The sequence below is a fragment of the Aedes albopictus genome, chromosome 2 (genome assembly GCF_035046485.1).
Source record: "Aedes albopictus strain Foshan chromosome 2, AalbF5, whole genome shotgun sequence".
NCBI lineage: Eukaryota > Metazoa > Arthropoda > Insecta > Diptera > Culicidae > Aedes > Aedes albopictus.
Window position 1 is genome coordinate 2,484,416 of NC_085137.1, and position 17,791 is coordinate 2,502,206.

The 17,791-nt window shown below is 41.4% G+C and overlaps 1 protein-coding gene across 1 annotated transcript; it reads right to left on the reverse strand.

Annotated features, from left to right (window-relative positions):
• Nucleotides 1–929: 929 nt before the first annotated feature.
• On the reverse strand, nt 930–17,592 carry LOC109411747 (ATPase family gene 2 protein homolog A). The gene is made up of 2 exons (XM_029864344.2): nt 17,095–17,592; nt 930–2,961 (listed from the first exon to the last, which is right to left on the reverse strand). Exons 1-2 carry the CDS (start codon nt 17,486–17,488, stop codon nt 1,016–1,018), a joined length of 2,340 nt encoding a protein of 779 aa, XP_029720204.2. The 5' UTR covers nt 17,489–17,592; the 3' UTR covers nt 930–1,015.
• Nucleotides 17,593–17,791: the final 199 nt, after the last annotated feature.

Consider the following 17,791-nt stretch of genomic DNA (forward strand, 5'->3'; position numbering starts at 1 on the left):
TATTGACTTGATTATCAATCAAGTGAAACTTATCAAACAACTTCTGAAATTTCATTGGCTCATTCCGAGAATAATGAATACAATCAAAAATTGCCTCGTTTATACTATTTTAATAATTTATGTTTTAGTTATTGATCCGTATGCTTTGAACGAAAATTCATATAGGGGAAGGTTTATGCGACAGATTGGCTAATTTTTTTTGGATAAGGACTTAATATATTTACCGAAAGCGGCATTTAAAACATATACCTACACTTCAACATAGCTTTTTACTCATGCTTGATTGAAAATAGAATGAAGAAAACTGACGAAGTTTCCAGTTTCCCTGTTGTTTGGGCTACAACAAGATAAAAGGGGTGAATTCCAACCCGAGCAGAGGATACTATTTTGTATTTGCCTACTGTTCAAGATATGGAGCTGTCTATAGTATCGGTATCGCACGATATATCAGTTTTCATTCTTCTCGTTGGGATAAGCAGGTAAACAGCATGGAACAAAAGTGTTAAAAGCATCCGAATCGCCGTATCATTGAGCCTTTTCACACCTGCCCAGTATTCTCCTAAACTGAAGAGTAAACCTTTCTGATGTGTGGTCCAGATTATTTACAAAAGTTGATTGAGGATGCAACAGTTTTAGTTGTAGGTGATGTTAAGATAACCCGATCAGCGTTTGGGAACAATTAAATGAAATGGAATTTCACATTCAAATAGAACTTGCCTGACTTGAGTAATCCGGGCACAGATTGAAGGCAGAAAGAAATCAAAGGGTTGATAAATTGATCAAATCAGTCAAATGCGAAAATTGCTTAAACATTATTATTAAATCGAAAGAGTTAAAAATAATTTGACTTCCAATTTCTAATACATCTTTAATTTGATCACATATTGCTTTCATTCTGTGCTCGGGAAACCGAACAATACAAGGAGGAATGAATTAACACATCAGCCATATATTTCAATTTGTTGCCGCTTATGCTTTATTCACACATTATTTCTCAATTAATTGTCGTTGGTGGTCACTGTCTCTGCTGTTTCAAATATTCGTCATACAACTGCAATAATTCCCCACTTGTACGAGGCTTGACAACCGACAAAGCATGATCGAAGTATTTTCGCGATATTTCAGTGGCGTCGAATGATTCTTCTAAGGCTTTCAAAACTGCTTCCTGGCAAACTGCTTCGATTTCCGATCCGGAGTATCCATCTGTGCTGTCCACCAAAGCTCCGATTTCAACATCCGCGGCCACTGGAATCCTGGATAGTTTTATTCTGAATATTTCTTCACGGGTCTGCCGATCCGGAAGTCTAACGTAGATAATCCGATCGAGCCTTCCTGGTCGCATCAGAGCTTTGTCTATCAAATCTGGTCGGTTGGTAGCTGCAATGATTTTAACGTTTTTAAGCGCACTAACTCCATCAATTTCCGTCAAAATTTGAGCAAGAACTCTCTCCTTCACCGAGCTTCCGGATTCCGAAGACCTTTCGCCACCAATTGCGTCTATTTCGTCAAAAAATATTATAGATGGAGCCACTTGTCGCGCCTTCCGAAATAATTCCCGAACTGCTCGTTCGGATTCACCAACCCACATGGAGAATAATTCCGAGCCCTTGATGGACAAAAAGTTCAGTTTGCTCTCAGTAGCAATCGCTTTGGCAATCATCGTTTTGGAACAACCCGGTGGACCGAACATGAGCAATCCCCGTGGAGCGTTGATTCCGAGCCGGGCGAAGATCTCCGGTCGATGAATAGGCCAATCAATAATCTGACGTAACTGGAGTTTCAAATCGTGCTGTCCTCCGATATCGGTCCAGCGTACGTTGGGACTTTCAATCAAAATTTCACGCATTGCGCTTGGTTTGACATGTTGTAGTGCTTGTTCCAGGTGATTGTAAATTATCAGCGTTTCTGCTTCATGCATTGCTCGTCCCACCAAACTCACCAAGTCAGCACCAACATAGCCATGTGTTACGAGAGATATCTTTTTAACATCATTCAACTGTAGATTATGGTTGTGCAAGCTCACAATTTTCCATAATATCTCCTCTCGGGCACTTGCATCAGGAACGGGCAATTCAAATTCATAGTCTATGCGGCCACCTCTCCTCAATGATGGATGGAGGTTATCAGGATTGTCAGTGGTGCCTATAATGATCATCCTGGAGGCTTTCGAAGAGGTATGCAAACTATCCATCAGATTGACGAGGAACAGGGAAATACGTTTGATTATATCTGAGGATTCTGTTTTAGGACAAATGTTATGAATTTCTTCGATAACTACAATGGTTGGGTTGGGATAGTTGGTGAATGCCTTTTCAAATATCTTTTTCAAGTTGGCTTCAGTTTCTCCGTAAAATTTGCTGAATATTTCGGCGCAATCGACTTTAACTGCAAGACAGTTGAAATGGTTCGCTAGTGAATTGACGAGCATAGTTTTACCGGAACCAGACACACCGTACAACAAAATACCCCGGCTTGTGGGCGCTTGTAATGTGGATTTCCTTAGCCCTAACGCAATGCCAATGATTTCCATCATTTCTTTGATGATTTCTCCTAGCCCACCAACGTTATCAAGAACGAACTTTGTTATCTTTGTTCTATCGGACTCGTCGACATTTTTTCGGCTTATCACAATCTTGGAATTGCAATCAATTTTGAAATACCGCATTGCTAATGACATATTTTCTAATTTGTCAACCAGTTCCTGGTGGTCTTCTCGAAGCATTGCATCCACCACATTGAAAGTGTACAGTTTGTTGCAAAGTCTGAGGCGCATAAGATTGTTCGCCGAGAGAAAACGTCCCTGGTAATGCCTGTGAAGCAATTTCAGAAAACTGCGCTCGCTTTTGAGGATTTCCTCAGCGTTGATCATGTCGGTACTCAATGATAAAACTTCGACACTGGGAATCCGTTTCCGAAAAGGTTTAATGCAAACAGGCGTACCGGTATTGAAGGTGATTTCATCTGAAATATGTACGGACAGAAATGTTATAACACATTGATTAGAAATTGAAACCTTTATTGATGCACTAGTGGTTCAATCTTACATGTGTACTACCCTGTCTTTTCAAAATACACATGGGTGCCGCACTCGCATTTCAATTTATACGTTATCATTTAAATATAATATGAATATACAAAAATCTAGCCTTGTGTCTGAGCATATCCCAAAAAAAACAGCTAAACTATCATACCAGACTGAGACAATTATGCGCACACATGAAATGAGTGATTGCAAGAGAGACTAATGTCAAATCATGTTGGTGTCTTCAGCACATGTATTCCTTGCATTCCAACGAAAAATATTGCAGAAGACAGCTAGATGATCTGACGCTTTATTTTTTGTAAACTTTTGATTCTGAGAATGGGTACTTCAATACAACAGTGGAATTTGATGTTAAGATAACATTGTGATTGAACATGAACACCCGTATGTACCACTTACAATACATTGAAATTTTGTAATTATCAAAGTGTATATGATAGAATATACCTCCAGCAAGCTTTAGTACAAGCAGATGGAGGTGATCATTGTGATACACAAACGTGAGAGTGTTTTGAGTTATCACATAATATCAAATAATCCTTAATAATCTTCACAACATGTACATTTCTTTGCATTAGTCGACCAAACCTCATAAAAATTGTTCAAAAAAGTACATTAATGTATGTCTGCAAGCTGAATTATTGTTGTATATGTAGTAGATTAATAACCTGGGTCTCCAGTTAGCCTAGTGGTTAAGGCTATGGATCGCCAGTCCGGAGACGGCGGGTTCGACTCCCGTTCCGATCGGGAAAAATTTCTCGACTCCCTGGGCATACTGTATCATTGTGCTTGCCTCACAATATACAAAATCATGCAATGGCAGGCAAAGGAAGCCCTTCAATTAATATCTGTGGAAATGCTCAAAGAACACTAAGTTGAAGCGAGGCAGGCTCAAGTTTCAATGGGGACGTAGAGCCACAAAGAAGAAAGAAGAAGAAGTAGATTAATAGCGTTCATTCTTGCTTACAGATAGTTTCTGGAGTTTAGGGAAAGTTTTACCTATTACATTAACCATGAAAAATAAACTCACCCCATATCACCCTAAAATTGATAGAACTCATGTCAAAATAAATTTTATATATCGAAAACATCACAATAATATACACTAAGAAGCAAAACGTTTAAAAATTTGGTAAAATTTTAAAGTATTCATTAGAAATTAAAACCACTATATGGAGGATCTTTTTTGTGCCAGTCACTGCAGAACCGTTTTCGAGTTTTAGCTCAATATCCAGTTTTAACATTTTTTTAAATATGAAATTTTCTGAAAGTCAAATATGTATATGTTTTGTTCAACCAATTTCAAATAATATCTTAAGTCCTTTTATCTTCCAATCTGAAAATTATTTCTAGCTGACTATTGGTAGTGTCAATAATCGATGTTGGTCATTAATGGTCATTGGTTAATTTTCCTATCTTCTCTCTCTAACAATTTGCCTCGCCAATTTGAAGATGGTAATCTCGAATTCTCAGATCAACAGCCAGGCAGATCAACTACCAAGCGAGCTTCTAAAATACGGTGGAGAAGCACTGGTGAGAGTCATTACCAAGATTTGGGAGGAGGAAGTATTACCGGAGGAATGGATGGAAGGTATCGTGTGTCCCATCTACAAAAAGGGCGCCAAGTTGGATTGCGGGAACTACCGCGCGATCACACTACTGAGCGCTGCCTACAAGATACTCTCTCAAATTTTATGCCGCCGTCTATCACCGATTGAAAGAGAGTTCGTGGGGCAATATCAGGCTGGATTCATGGGTGAACGCGCTACAACGGATCAGATGTTCGCCATCCGCCAGGTGTTGCAGAAATGCCGCGAATACAACGTGCCCACACATCACTTGTTCATCGATTTCAAATCGGCGTATGATATAATCGATCGAGAACAGCTATGGCAGATTATGCACGAATACGGATTCCCGGATAAACTGATACGCTTCATCAAGGCGACGATGGATCGAGTGATGTGCGTAGTTCGAGTATCAGGGACACTCTCGAGTCCCTTCGAATCTCGCAGAGGGTTACGGCAAGGTGATGGTCTTTCGTGCTTGCTGTTCAACATTGCGTTAGAGGGTGTAATAAGGAGAGCGGGGATAAACACGAGTGTTGCGATTTTCACGAAGTCCGTTTAGGGGCTGTCCATTAATTACGTAAGGGTTTGTAGGGGGAGGGGGGTGTTTAAAAAATCTTACGAGCCATACAAAAAATTGTTTGGCTCTCATACAAAAAATCTTACAAGGGGGGGTGGGGGTGTCAAAAAATCGTAACAAATCCCTTATGTAATTAATGGACAGCCCCTTAGCTGCTTGGTTTTGCCGATGATATTGATATTATTGCTCGTAAATTTGAGACGATGGCGTAAACGTACATCCGACTAAAGAGTGAAGCCAGTCGAATCGGATTAGTCATTAATGTGTCGAAGACAAAGTACATGATGGCAAAGGGCTCCAGGGAGGAATCACCGCGCCCGCCTCCCCGAATTTATATCGACGGTGATAAATCGAGGCGGTTGAAGAATTCGTGTACTTGGGCTCACTGGTGACCGCCGACAACGACACCAGCAGAGAAATTCAGAGGCGCATTGTGGCAGGAAATCGTGCTTACTGTGGACTCCGCAAAACTCTACGATGGAATAAAGTTCGCCGTACACGAAGTAAACTATCTACAAAACGCTGATTAGACCGCGGGTCGTCCTCTATGGGCACGAAACATGGACCCTACGTGCAGAGGACCAACGCGCCCTTGGAGTTTTCGAACGGAAGGTGTTGCGTACCATCTACGGCGGAGTGCAGATGGAAGACGGGACTTGGAGAAGGCGAATGAACCACGAGCTGCATCAGCTGTTAAGAGAATCAACCATCGTCCATACCGCGAGAATCGGGAGGCTACGGTGGGCGGGTCACGTCATCAGGATGTCGGATAGCAACCCGACTAAAATGGTTCTCGAGAGTCATCCGACCGATACAAGAAGACGTGGAGCGCAGCGAGCTAGGTGGGTCGACCAAGTGGAGGACGATCTGCGGACCCTACGCAGAGTGCGGAACTGGAGACAAACTGCCATGGATCGAGTGGAATGGAGACGGCTACTATGTACAGCAGAGGCCACCCCGGCCCTAGCCTGATTGGTAAGGTATCGCACAGAAGAGGCTGACAAACAATCAGCATATGCACTGCATGTGAGAATACACAATGATAAGTTGTCATTCCGTAATATGAAGTAGAATCTTAGATTACCATCTCAGTAGCAACAGAGCAATGGCGGATATTTCCCCGACGAACGGAACGTCCTTAACTCGTCTACGTTCTACCGCAATTTTTTTTGCAGTTTTTGTCGTCCACTGTCTCCTAGATTCATAACGCTAATGATGAGTTTGGGTATGTGAGTGTACCACATACCCACACCCACTCTTGCGTTACATTTTTGGGTCTGTGCGAGCTGAACTATGTCTTGTCCAGGGGGAGCGACACTAGTCGAAAAAAAGACCAAAAAAGTCGCTAAAACCCGCAAAAGTTCTGCGCCCAAGTAACCACAAGCATTATATCAAATCATTAATTCAGTAACAAATTTTGAAAACGACGTATAATCAATGGTGTAGCATTGATTATACGTCGTTTTCAAAATTTGTTACTGAATTCAATCGTATTATAGTTTAGCTAAAGCAAGATAACTTTTATTCTACATCTGTCAAGTAATGAAGCGTTTAATCTACATTATGAAAGCATTGAAGCATACTGGGATTTTCACAATTCGGTATAGGGTATCGCGCCACTTGGGCGGTGGCTTCTATATTCGTCTGTTTTCCACTATAACTCAGTCAATTTTGAACCATTTGACTTGAAATGTTGTACATGGGTAGATACTATACCTATCTCATCACATTCCAAAAGTTGTGTCAATTGGTTTAAATTTGACTGAGTTATAGTGGAAAACAGACGAATATAGAAGCCACCGCCCAAGTGGCGCGATTCCCTATGTAGTTCTTGTCGAAATTTCGGCTTCCTGGTGCTGGATATCGCCAAGCAGTTTGCAGTCGAAGTGTGTTGCAGCCCCAGTGAGGAAACTCTCAAAACCTCACTGATGGCTTTTTCACTTCTGCTGCTGCTGCTGGCGCTCCATACTGCTGCTAACCGGGTCTCCGCTGCTGCAATTAACTTCGAAGCTGTGTCGTTTATGACATCCGTTTTCAGAATGAGCTTGGTACGGCAAAAACTCTGCTTTTATATCCTATGTGCTGAATGGAGGGGAAATAGATTCTCCTTAGATTGAAGTTCACATTTTAGTTTTGGAAGGAGTCGTTTTTTTCTCAGTGTTTTTCAAATCGTTATTATATTTTTTACACTACAATCTGATTTATTAAATCTGATTCATTTGAATTTTTTTTGGTTACATCTATATTACCTATATTCTAGAGTTCTATAGGGCCGTTGTTTGATGCTTCAATGTATTACCATGTTAAGCCTGGAACACATAGCGTCCGTTCCGTCGAGGTTTGCGTTTTTTTGACAGTTTTCCCATAGTGGTTTCGCAGCGCGGCGTCACGAACACTAATGCAAATCTACTGGTTGAAAATATGCCCATTTGATTTTGCCGGGAACAGCTGATTTTTGTTTACTATTTTCAACCAGTAACTCAGGTAGTGTTCGTGTAATGCAACGTGTACGTACACGCAACACCACTAAAAGCAGAAACCACTATGGGAAATGTGTCAAACTACTGTCACGCACACGCAAACGTATGCATTGTGTGGGGCACTTTATTGCATCTTGCTTTGCTTTTTAGATTACCGTGCAAATGTTCAATCGTCTAAAATATTTGTTCACACGTCAAACACCAAAGAAAGTAGCAAGTAAACAAACCGATTATTCCATGCACCACCCAAAAAGTGTAACCGACGCTTAAAATTTCTAGCAGCGAAACGAATCAATGTATGCTGAAACTGGTGGGAACTATAGATAGTAGAGTAAACATAGATCCGCGGACACCGCTGACTAAAATGTTTCAAGCGTGTAAGTAGTAATTTTCAAAAGTGCGACGATTGAATATGACGTCATGCGTTCCATTGATGTTGTCCAAATCGTGACGTCATGCTCGTTTGGATACAGATTTTGACAGTTCGTTTGGATACAACGGATTCATCTTAGCGGATCTATGTTTACTCTACTATCTATAGTGGGAACATATTGTGGTGTGACAAAAAATTTCTGCAGGGGGTCGAATACGGTGCAAAAAAAGCAATAAATGCTCTATGGCAATCAATAATGCAAGGATTTATTACTTTATATATGCCTTTACTAAAGCTTCCATTATTGTAAGTAGAAAAAAAAAATCTCAGTTCAAAAAAAAAACTGTTGAACATTTTTAGAAACAGAACCATTCAAAAGAAACAAACCCAACTTTTAATGGAATGCTGCGTAGGCGAAGCACTTAGATTATCATGCTGTTTGAAAACTTATCTTATGTATGATTGTGTTGGTTTCTGGTTGAATCAGATGCTGATGGAACATAAATTATGTGGGGTATTGGTTTTCTTAGTTTCCCTAGTGCCCTGATTTCATAAAAGAAAGGATTAAATGGCTGTTTTATTGTTTCTTATTTATTGTATATTTTTTTTGGTGAAAGTGAGCACATATGAAAACAAAAAGAATAGAATCAACACCGACGAATTTATCTTCGTTTGTAAAATCAATCGGTTTTGTAATCGCTTGTTTTCGAATGAATTTGGGAGAGTAAGATAACTGATGGCATTCAGACCCCAGTACAACTTTTAAGACCTACTGAAAACACAACTTAATAAGGCACAAGCTGAGTATACGTTGCTTTATGATGCACATTTTTCCAGGTGCAAAATATATGGTAATCGTAGCACAGAACGTTCGCATCCGAGTTTCACCGTGGTCCAGCTTCAGCAGTCTAGGTTCAATTCCCGAAATAGAATAGAAAACATCAGAGTGAGAGTATCGGAACAGGTGTTGAAAGATATCTATTTTTATCTTTTGTTGTCATGATGCCTTAATGCATTCCATACGATTTTATTGCATTAGCTATAGAGGTAATCACGTTCAAATGTATGCGTGCCTTTTTTGTAGATGTAGTTGTGAAACTGCGAGGAAAATATTTGCACTCTTGCCCCGGACGTTAGTTTTATCATTATTTACCCGTTTTACCAAATTCGATTGGGTAATATTTGCATATGCAATCTGAACAGCCTTTCAATCGGCGTGCACTTTTGTGTGAGGAAAAACGTGCGCTAGTGTTCGTGTGTTCAAATGTCACTTATCTCTATATGGTACAAGCATTTTATATGCTTTAGCAATCACCACAGTAAAGCTTGCTTTTAATCAACTTTTCGACTTTAAACCTAATTTAATGGTACCTGTATGACAAAACAACTATACCATCAGGGTACCAGATTCCGCTCATCTAAGGCCAGTTTCGCAGAAAAACATCATCTGTTAAATGACTGTTAAGCCAATTTGTAATGTTTTTCCATTTTCTGTTAGTTCAATCTAAGTGCAATCAGATATAAATCAAGATTTATGTAAAACTTTTCATAAAAGTATGATTTTATTACATTTGGTGTGAGACCAAAGTGGTCCTAATTCCGCTCACGAACAAATTAATGCCATCTTTTAAATAGAATTTTGCGGAAAAGTGCATTATTTTTGCAATTCTATGTTTTTACAATTATTTTTTCTTGTTCCGTAGGAGTGTATAACACTAGTTTACAGCATTTTTGAACTCGGTAAGCTGATGATCATTTTTGGTGTAGAATCATGCCCTTAGTTCGAAAACGCGAAAGAAAAAAATTAAAGTAGAGCGGAAATTTTCTCGACTTTCCATACAAGGTTGATGATTTGAAATCGATTTTTGTTCTATTTTTAAGCAAAGTCGTTCATTTAAAACATCTCATTCTCCATAATCAATGCTTCGATTGATCTGAAATTTTTACTGTTACTCGCCTACATATGATATGTCAACCAAACGTCGAGAAAGAATTTTTAAGTTGTTTTTTTCTTATTGAAAAAAATACATTTTTTCAAAAAATTTTGGGAGTTTGGCTGAAATTTAAGATTTTTTTTTTTTTTTTTTTTTTTTTAACATAAAATTTTGTTTATTGACGAAGAGTAATAAAAGTAATTACATAATAATTATTTACACTACATTGTCGATTTCAAACTCTAGTGTACCTACATCTATTACATTATTATTTTCCATAATAAAGATGACGTAATGCACAAACATTTTCAGTATTCTAATCTTCTTCTGTCTTGGAACATTTAGTAGTTGCGGTCTTAACAGATCGTCTATGGAAAAGCTGCGCCATCCTCGGAGCAGAGATGATATTTTCTGCTGTAGCAGCCTCCAGGCCGCCACTACTCGTACGCATGTGCTTAATTTATGTCTCGCAGGCCGCGTTGCAGTGTACGCAGTTTTCGCCGTCAGCTCTGTTCATTCTAAACATCAGCTTTCGATGCTCAAGCTTCGCGTTCACCAGCATGTATAGAATACTACGTTCATTTGAGTTCAGTTGCTTGGACGCAATATTTCGCCAGATTTGCTGCCAATTAGCAGCCGGATACTCCAGAGAAACTTTCGGTTCGTCGGTTTGGCTAATGTAGAATTTGTGAATAGTATCGGCGGAGAGGTTTTGCTGGATTTGAGGAGGGAGTAAGGGAACATTTGAAAGGATAAGCTTTAGGCAAGGACAATCTGCGGGTGGGTTGGGATTTACTTGGGAAATGAAGGATCTATAAAAAGGAATGGAATCGATTTCACGGATGCTACGGTTGATTAGCAAAGACTTGCATTTGAAAGTTGGCAACTGCAATTTCAAACCACCTGCTTCTTTATTTCGCGCCAGCTGAAGCATTGGTATCCTAGCCGGTACGCCTCTCCACATAAAGAAGATCGTCCCTAAAGCTCGCCAATATCTTGAATTTCATCAATCTGACGCAAAATATGTATTCAGATGATCGAATGGTATTGTATTCAGCTTTCTATTGATGAAAAAAGATTTAAAATTGGTTTAACAAAACGCAATATATTTGAATTTTAGTAAATTACATATTTTGAAAAGTTGTAAAACTCGATATTGAGCTAAAACTCAAAAACTGTTCTACTTAAAATTTTTTGAAGGTTGGTTTCGAAATCAGCACTAAATTGTGCTTCAAAAATTTTGATCGTTGACAGAAGTTCACGACTTTCGTTTTATTTTGTAAACTTGTGTAATAGGGATTAAACACACTGTGTACTAAAATCGGCAGATTTTACGATTTTGACGTATTTTTTTGCGTGAGCGGTTATCGGAATACATGAAATTAGCTACAACTTTTTTGGGCCCAATAGACGCTCAAAAAAATTCATTGTTTTGTTTTTAAAATTTATGTTATCCGGTAAATATTGCATAAAATGGCTTTGCTCTCGTCTAATTCATATTGTCCAATCTCTCTCTCTCTCTTCTTGGCGTTACGTCCTCATTGGGACAAAGCCTGCTTCTCAGCTTAGTGTTCTATGAGCACTTCCACAGTTATTAACTGAGAGCTTCCTCTGCCAAATGACCATTTTGCATGCGTATATCGTGTGGCAGGCACGAAGATACTCTATGCCCAAGGAAGTCAAGGAAATTTCCTTTACGAAAAGATCCTGGACCGTCCAGGAATCGAACCCGTCACCCTCAGCATGGTCATGCTGAATACCCGTGCGTTTACCGCCTCGGCTATATGGGCCCTTATTGTCCAAGAATATCAGCACCGAAAAGAGTGTATTTATGCGCATAAACTTGATTTTTGCAACAGTGAGCGGCTATTGGGTCATGAGCGGCTACTGGTACACTGACGGTATATTGCATGTCATATAATACACTATAAAGCGAAATGAATGCTCTATATTCAGCGTCATGATTACTTGGGGAGCATCCGCTGTGAGCATATCACCATTTTGTAAGACATGACCAGGGGGAGCGACACTAGTTTTGCCAAGCCAAAAAAAACCTCAAAAAAAAAGTCGAAAAAAGTCAAATACAACACACTGAAGACGACCTTTACAGTTGAGGTCGAAATACGTATCTGTCAAAGGATGCAAATTCTTAGTGGAATTTAAAGGAACAGTACTTAACACGATTTTATTTACTTACAGATATTCCCCTAACAAGCCCAGGTTAATCATCATATAAACAAATGTTCATACCGACCATGTTGTACGCTGTCCTAATTTGGTCGAGCTGTTGCAATACCAAAAAGAAGCAACTTTATAGAATTCGGAATAAAATTTTGGAAATGATTTTGAAGTTGCCTCCCTGTTATAATACTGTGGTGGTGTCAAACCATTGACACACCCCCCGTGTTCTAGAGCTGACCTTGTCAAAACGAGTCAGTTGTTGTCTAAACGAATGTGAGAAGAGCCGAGAAATAAAAGCAGAGTAAATCAGTGTTAATCCTCGCGTTTTATTGATCACGATCTTGGAAATCCCACATTGGTGACCCCGACGTGATCTCGGTATCGGTTTCCGAGTGTTCGCGAAAAAATCCGCGCGCGGATCGCAGTGCCAGTGATCAAAAATCGTAAACGTTTATTTTTCTACGACGCCATTTGCATTTTTCCACGAGCAAAAGGAACCGCGCAGTTATGCTCGGAAATGTAAATAATGCGACTTCGGCAGATGCAAGCGCTGCTGTTGCGACGGCGGCAGTGTCCGTCAAACTTCCAGAGTTCTGGAAAAATGACCCATCGATGTGGTTTGCGCAAGCGGAGGCACAATTTGCCCTCGCAGGAATCGTGAGAGACGACACCAAGTATTACCACATCATCAGCCGTATCGACCAAAGCATAATCTGCCACGTCTCCGATTTGATACAAAATCCTCCGGCTCAGCAGAAATACGACGCTGTCAAAACCCGTTTGATTTCGCGTTTTGAGTTGTCCTCGCAAGCAAAATTGGAACGGCTACTCAACGCTTGTGACCTCGGGGATATGCGGCCCACCCATTTGCTTGCTCGGATGCAAGAGTTGGGTGCTGGACTGAATATAAATGACGACGTGATGAAAGTGCTCTTTTTGCAAAGAATGCCAGAGAATATGAGGCCGATTCTCTCTATAAGTGACGGAACGCTCAGCAAGCTAGCTGAAATGGCAGACAAGATGGTCGAAACATCTGCCCCTCAAGTAGCTGCGACCACCTCCAAGGACAACGACCTGTCTTCTTTGTACGAGCAAATAGCAAACTTGACAGCGGAAGTGCGACGTCTCAAGACAACTGGTGCTCGAAGCCGGTCCTCTTCGAGAGCGCGGCGTGAACGTAATAGAGACACTGAAGAATCTGGAGTGTGCTGGTACCACCGGAAGTACGGTCGAAACGCTCGACAATGCCGCACACCGTGCGTGTTTGCAGATCAAAAAAACTAGATGGAGTTCCGCCTGATACGGCGAAGGTGGATGCTCCAGCTGAAAGTCGCCGTCTGCTCGTGTTCGACCGTCCCAGTAATTGCCGCTACCTCATTGACACCGGTTCGGATGTTTCCATTATACCAGCCTCACGAATCGACCGTTTGAAAGGACCCACTTCGTTTGTTTTACACGCAGCCAACGGAACAAAAATCAAAACATACGAATCCCGCTTCGTTTCTACGGATCTTGGTCTTCGTCGTCGATTTTGTTGGAATTTCCTGGTGGCGGATGTCGGTGTCGCTATAATTGGCGCCGATTTCTTGGCGTTCTTCGGCTTGATAGTAGACTTGCAAAATCGACGATTAATCGACGGTAAAACTCATCTGAAATCGATCGGTGGAATGGCAACAGCAGCGATTCACGGTGTTACAGCCATCGATTACGACCACCCTTTTAGAGACCTTCTGGTGGAATACCGGCAGATTACACTTCCTTCGACGATGCGGTTGGCAGTCTGTCACCGACAAGTAAAGCACCACATAGTAACAAAGGGCCCACCTGTTGCAGCGAAAGCCCGGAGGCTGGCTCCGGACAAACTGGAAGCAGCCAAAAAGGAATTTCAGGTAATGTCCGAATTGGGAATATGTCGCCCATCGAGCAGTTGCTGGGCTAGCCCTTTGCATTGCGTCCCAAAAAAGAATGGACAGTGGCGATTCGTTGAGGACTATCGCGCCCTAAATAAAGTGACAGTGCCCGATAGGTATCCAGTGCCCCACATTCACGATTTATTAAACGCTTTTCAGGGGAAAACCATATTTACAACAATCGACCTTGAGCGTGCTTACCACCAGATCCCGATGAACGAAGAGGACATAGCTAAAACGGCCGTCATCACACCGTTCGGATTGTTTGAGTTCGTCACGATGCAAAACGGTTTATGCAATGCAAGCCAAACGTTTCAACGCTATATGCATCGAATATTTGCTGACCTGGACTTCGTGGTTGTCTTCATTGATGATATCTGCATAGCTTCTGCAAATCCAGAAGAGCACCGGCGTCATGTCCAGATTGTGCTCGAGCGTCTACAGGAAAACGGTTTGGTAATCAATCTTGCGAAATGCAAATTCGCCCAGCAACAGGTCGAGTTCCTCGGCTATATTGTAAGCAAGGACGGGATTCTTCCTCTTCCGGACCGGGTCAAGGCCATACGTGAATATGAACTCCCAGCGACAGTGAAGCAGCTACGTCGTTTTCTTGCTTTGATAAACGGATACAAGCGCTTCATCCAGCAAGCCACTGATGAACAAGCAGAAATACGTAAGTTGATTCCTGGAAATAAGAAGAACGACAATCGCAAGCTGCAGTGGACCGATCGTTCGAAACGTGCTTTCGAGAAATGCAAATCTTCGCTGTCAAACGCAACGCTCCTTCATTATCCGGACTCGTCCAAGCCGATGGGATTGATGATCGACGCTTCTAGTACAGCTGCCGGGGCAGTTCTACAACAGCTAGTACACGGAGAATGGAAACCGCTGGGGTTTTACTCAGAGAAGTTCTCAGTAGCGCAACAGAAGTATTCCACCTTCGGCCGGGAACTAACGGCTATGAAAATGGCCGTGAAGTATTTCCGTCATATGGTCGAGGGACGCAAGTTTACAATATTCACGGATCACAACCCGTTGACAAATGCCCTGGCATCGAATTCATCGTCGAGGCTTCCACATGAGGACAGGTATCTCCAGTATATTTCGCAGTTTACAAACGATATACGGCACATTAGTGGAAAGGACAACTTCGTGGCGGACGCTCTTTCAAGGGTAGATACAATAACGTTGCCATCCAACATCAACTACCGTTCAATGGCTACAGATCAAGCTGATGATCCTGAACTGCAAAGATTGTTGAATTCGTCATCTCTGAGGCTACAAAAACAAGTACTTCATGATGGCACGTCACTGTATTGCGATACATCTGTTGAAGGTAAGCTTCGTCCATATGTTCCACCACAACATCGTCAAAATGTATTGCAAATCGTGCACGGATTATCACATCCAGGTGTCCGAGCGACAAGAAAGTTGGTAGCTGACCGGTTCGTTTGGAGTTCGATGAATAAAGACGTCGGCAATTTTGTGAAGCACTGTTTGTCCTGCCAACAGTCGAAAATTCAACGCCATGTGTCTGCTCCGCTGAGTACATTCCAGCTCCCTAAAAGTCGTTTCAAACAAGTTCATATGGATATCGTGGGTTCGCTACCTCCGAGCAACGGATACCGTTATTTACTCACGATGATCGACCGCTTCTCACGGTGGCCAGAGGCTGTTCCCATCTCCGACATTACAGCTGAAACTGTTGCTCGTACATTCTGCTCTGCGTGGATTTCAAGATTCGGTGTTCCAGAACAAATTACAACTGATCAGGGGAGACAGTTCGAATCGGAGATGTTCAGAGAACTGAATTCATTGCTTGGATCGGAGCATTTACGCACAACAGCTTACCACCCGCAGTCTAACGGACTTGTGGAACGGTTCCACAGATCTCTAAAAACCGCTGTAATGTGTGTTGGATCTACACGCTGGGTTGATAGACTACCCTTAGTTTTGCTTGGAATCCGCACCGCGTTGAAAGAGGATTTTAACTGTTCAGTTGCTGAACTCGTCTATGGGCAGCAGTTAAGAATCCCTGGTGAGTTTTTTGATGCTCCAGTGAAAGACTTCGATCGATCAGACTATTGTCGAGAACTGCACAAAATATTTGACGATCTCAAGTCAACAGAATCTACTCATCATGCGAAACCAAAAGTTTTTGTGCATAGGGAACTACGGAAGTGCAAATACGTCTTCATACGAGTGGATATGGTAAAAAAGTCCTTGCAGAGACCGTACGAAGGCCCGTATGAAGTCATCGAGCGGGGAGAAAAGTTCGTTAAAGTATTGATAAATGGAAAGCATCAACGAGTATCAATTGACCGCGTTAAGCCTGCATTTGTTCTACAAGACCTGCAATCAAACGCCGATGAGAATAAAACCGTAGTCACATCATCCGGCCATAGGATTAGATTCTTGATGTGACTGGAGGGGGACTACTGTGGTGGTGTCAAACCATTGACACACCCCCCGTGTTCTAGAGCTGACCTTGTCAAAACGAGTCAGTTGTTGTCTAAACGAATGTGAGAAGAGCCGAGAAATAAAAGCAGAGTAAATCAGTGTTAATCCTCGCGTTTTATTGATCACGATCTTGGAAATCCCACAATACTAATGAGTTGCAACAAATTTCCGTTATTGAAACATTGTAACAAATGCCAATGAAAATCATTGCAAATTTACGTCAAAATCGTTGCAATCTTCTATTGCTACGATTAGCACTTTATATGATTAGTTTCAGTTATCAATGGCAATGTGGCCTTCATTTAGGGGCGTCAGTCGTGTGATCGTTTCGTAAACCTGTGTGGGTTCAATTTCCACTCCAGTCAGCGAAAACTCTTCGTCAAACGGAAAATTCTCCACTGGACCACTGGGTGTTTCGTGTGTTGTCCGTTGTATCATGTTTGGTCCTTGGCTTAATGTCAATGTAGGTAATTGACAGATTTACGTTTATTATTCAATTACAAAACATATATTTTTTATCACGCTACGTACAAGATTGAGACAGTAAACATCGAAAGAAACTTACCGAGAGAAGCGCATAAAACACGTGAACCTTTTTCGTCGTTCGGCCAAACACTTCTGATAAATGATGATGTTTCCAAGTGGTCAGTTGTTCTAAGACCAACTTCCACCAGATCTCCCAACACCAGTTCTAGTTTATTCATCACAGAACTTCCCAGTAGAATCAGGCCGCCTAACTGAGCATCACCTAAATCCTTAAGCTCTTCGTTTGCCGACAACTTGCCACACTCAAGCCGGCTGCTGTGAAACTCGTTCCTTTCTGTTATGAATCCACTTAGAATGGACAGATTATTGCAATCGGCCTGATGCTTTGCCAGTTCCGCCGTAAGCACTGTGGTCCGACATTGTTCGCACTTCCACCAGATTGGCTTTTCTTTTTTCAAAGTTTTGGGAGGCATTTCACACTTGAAATCGAACAGACTAAACGACTAACAAACGTAAAATCATTTCACATGTGAAAATTTGTTTTGGAGTTCGTGGGTGACCAACAAAATAAACAATTATTTTTTGTTTGATGATGTAAATGTCAAAACAATTTGCTACACGAAAAATAAAAATCACCCATCGGTGATAAATATAACACATTAATTTATAATTTATTTACACACCCTCAGCAGGGGGAGGAACAAGGGGAGGATCTCTATACCACAGACAAACAGACGTCTCTCTCGCGATTGAAACCCGAAGTTTGCCCAAACGAG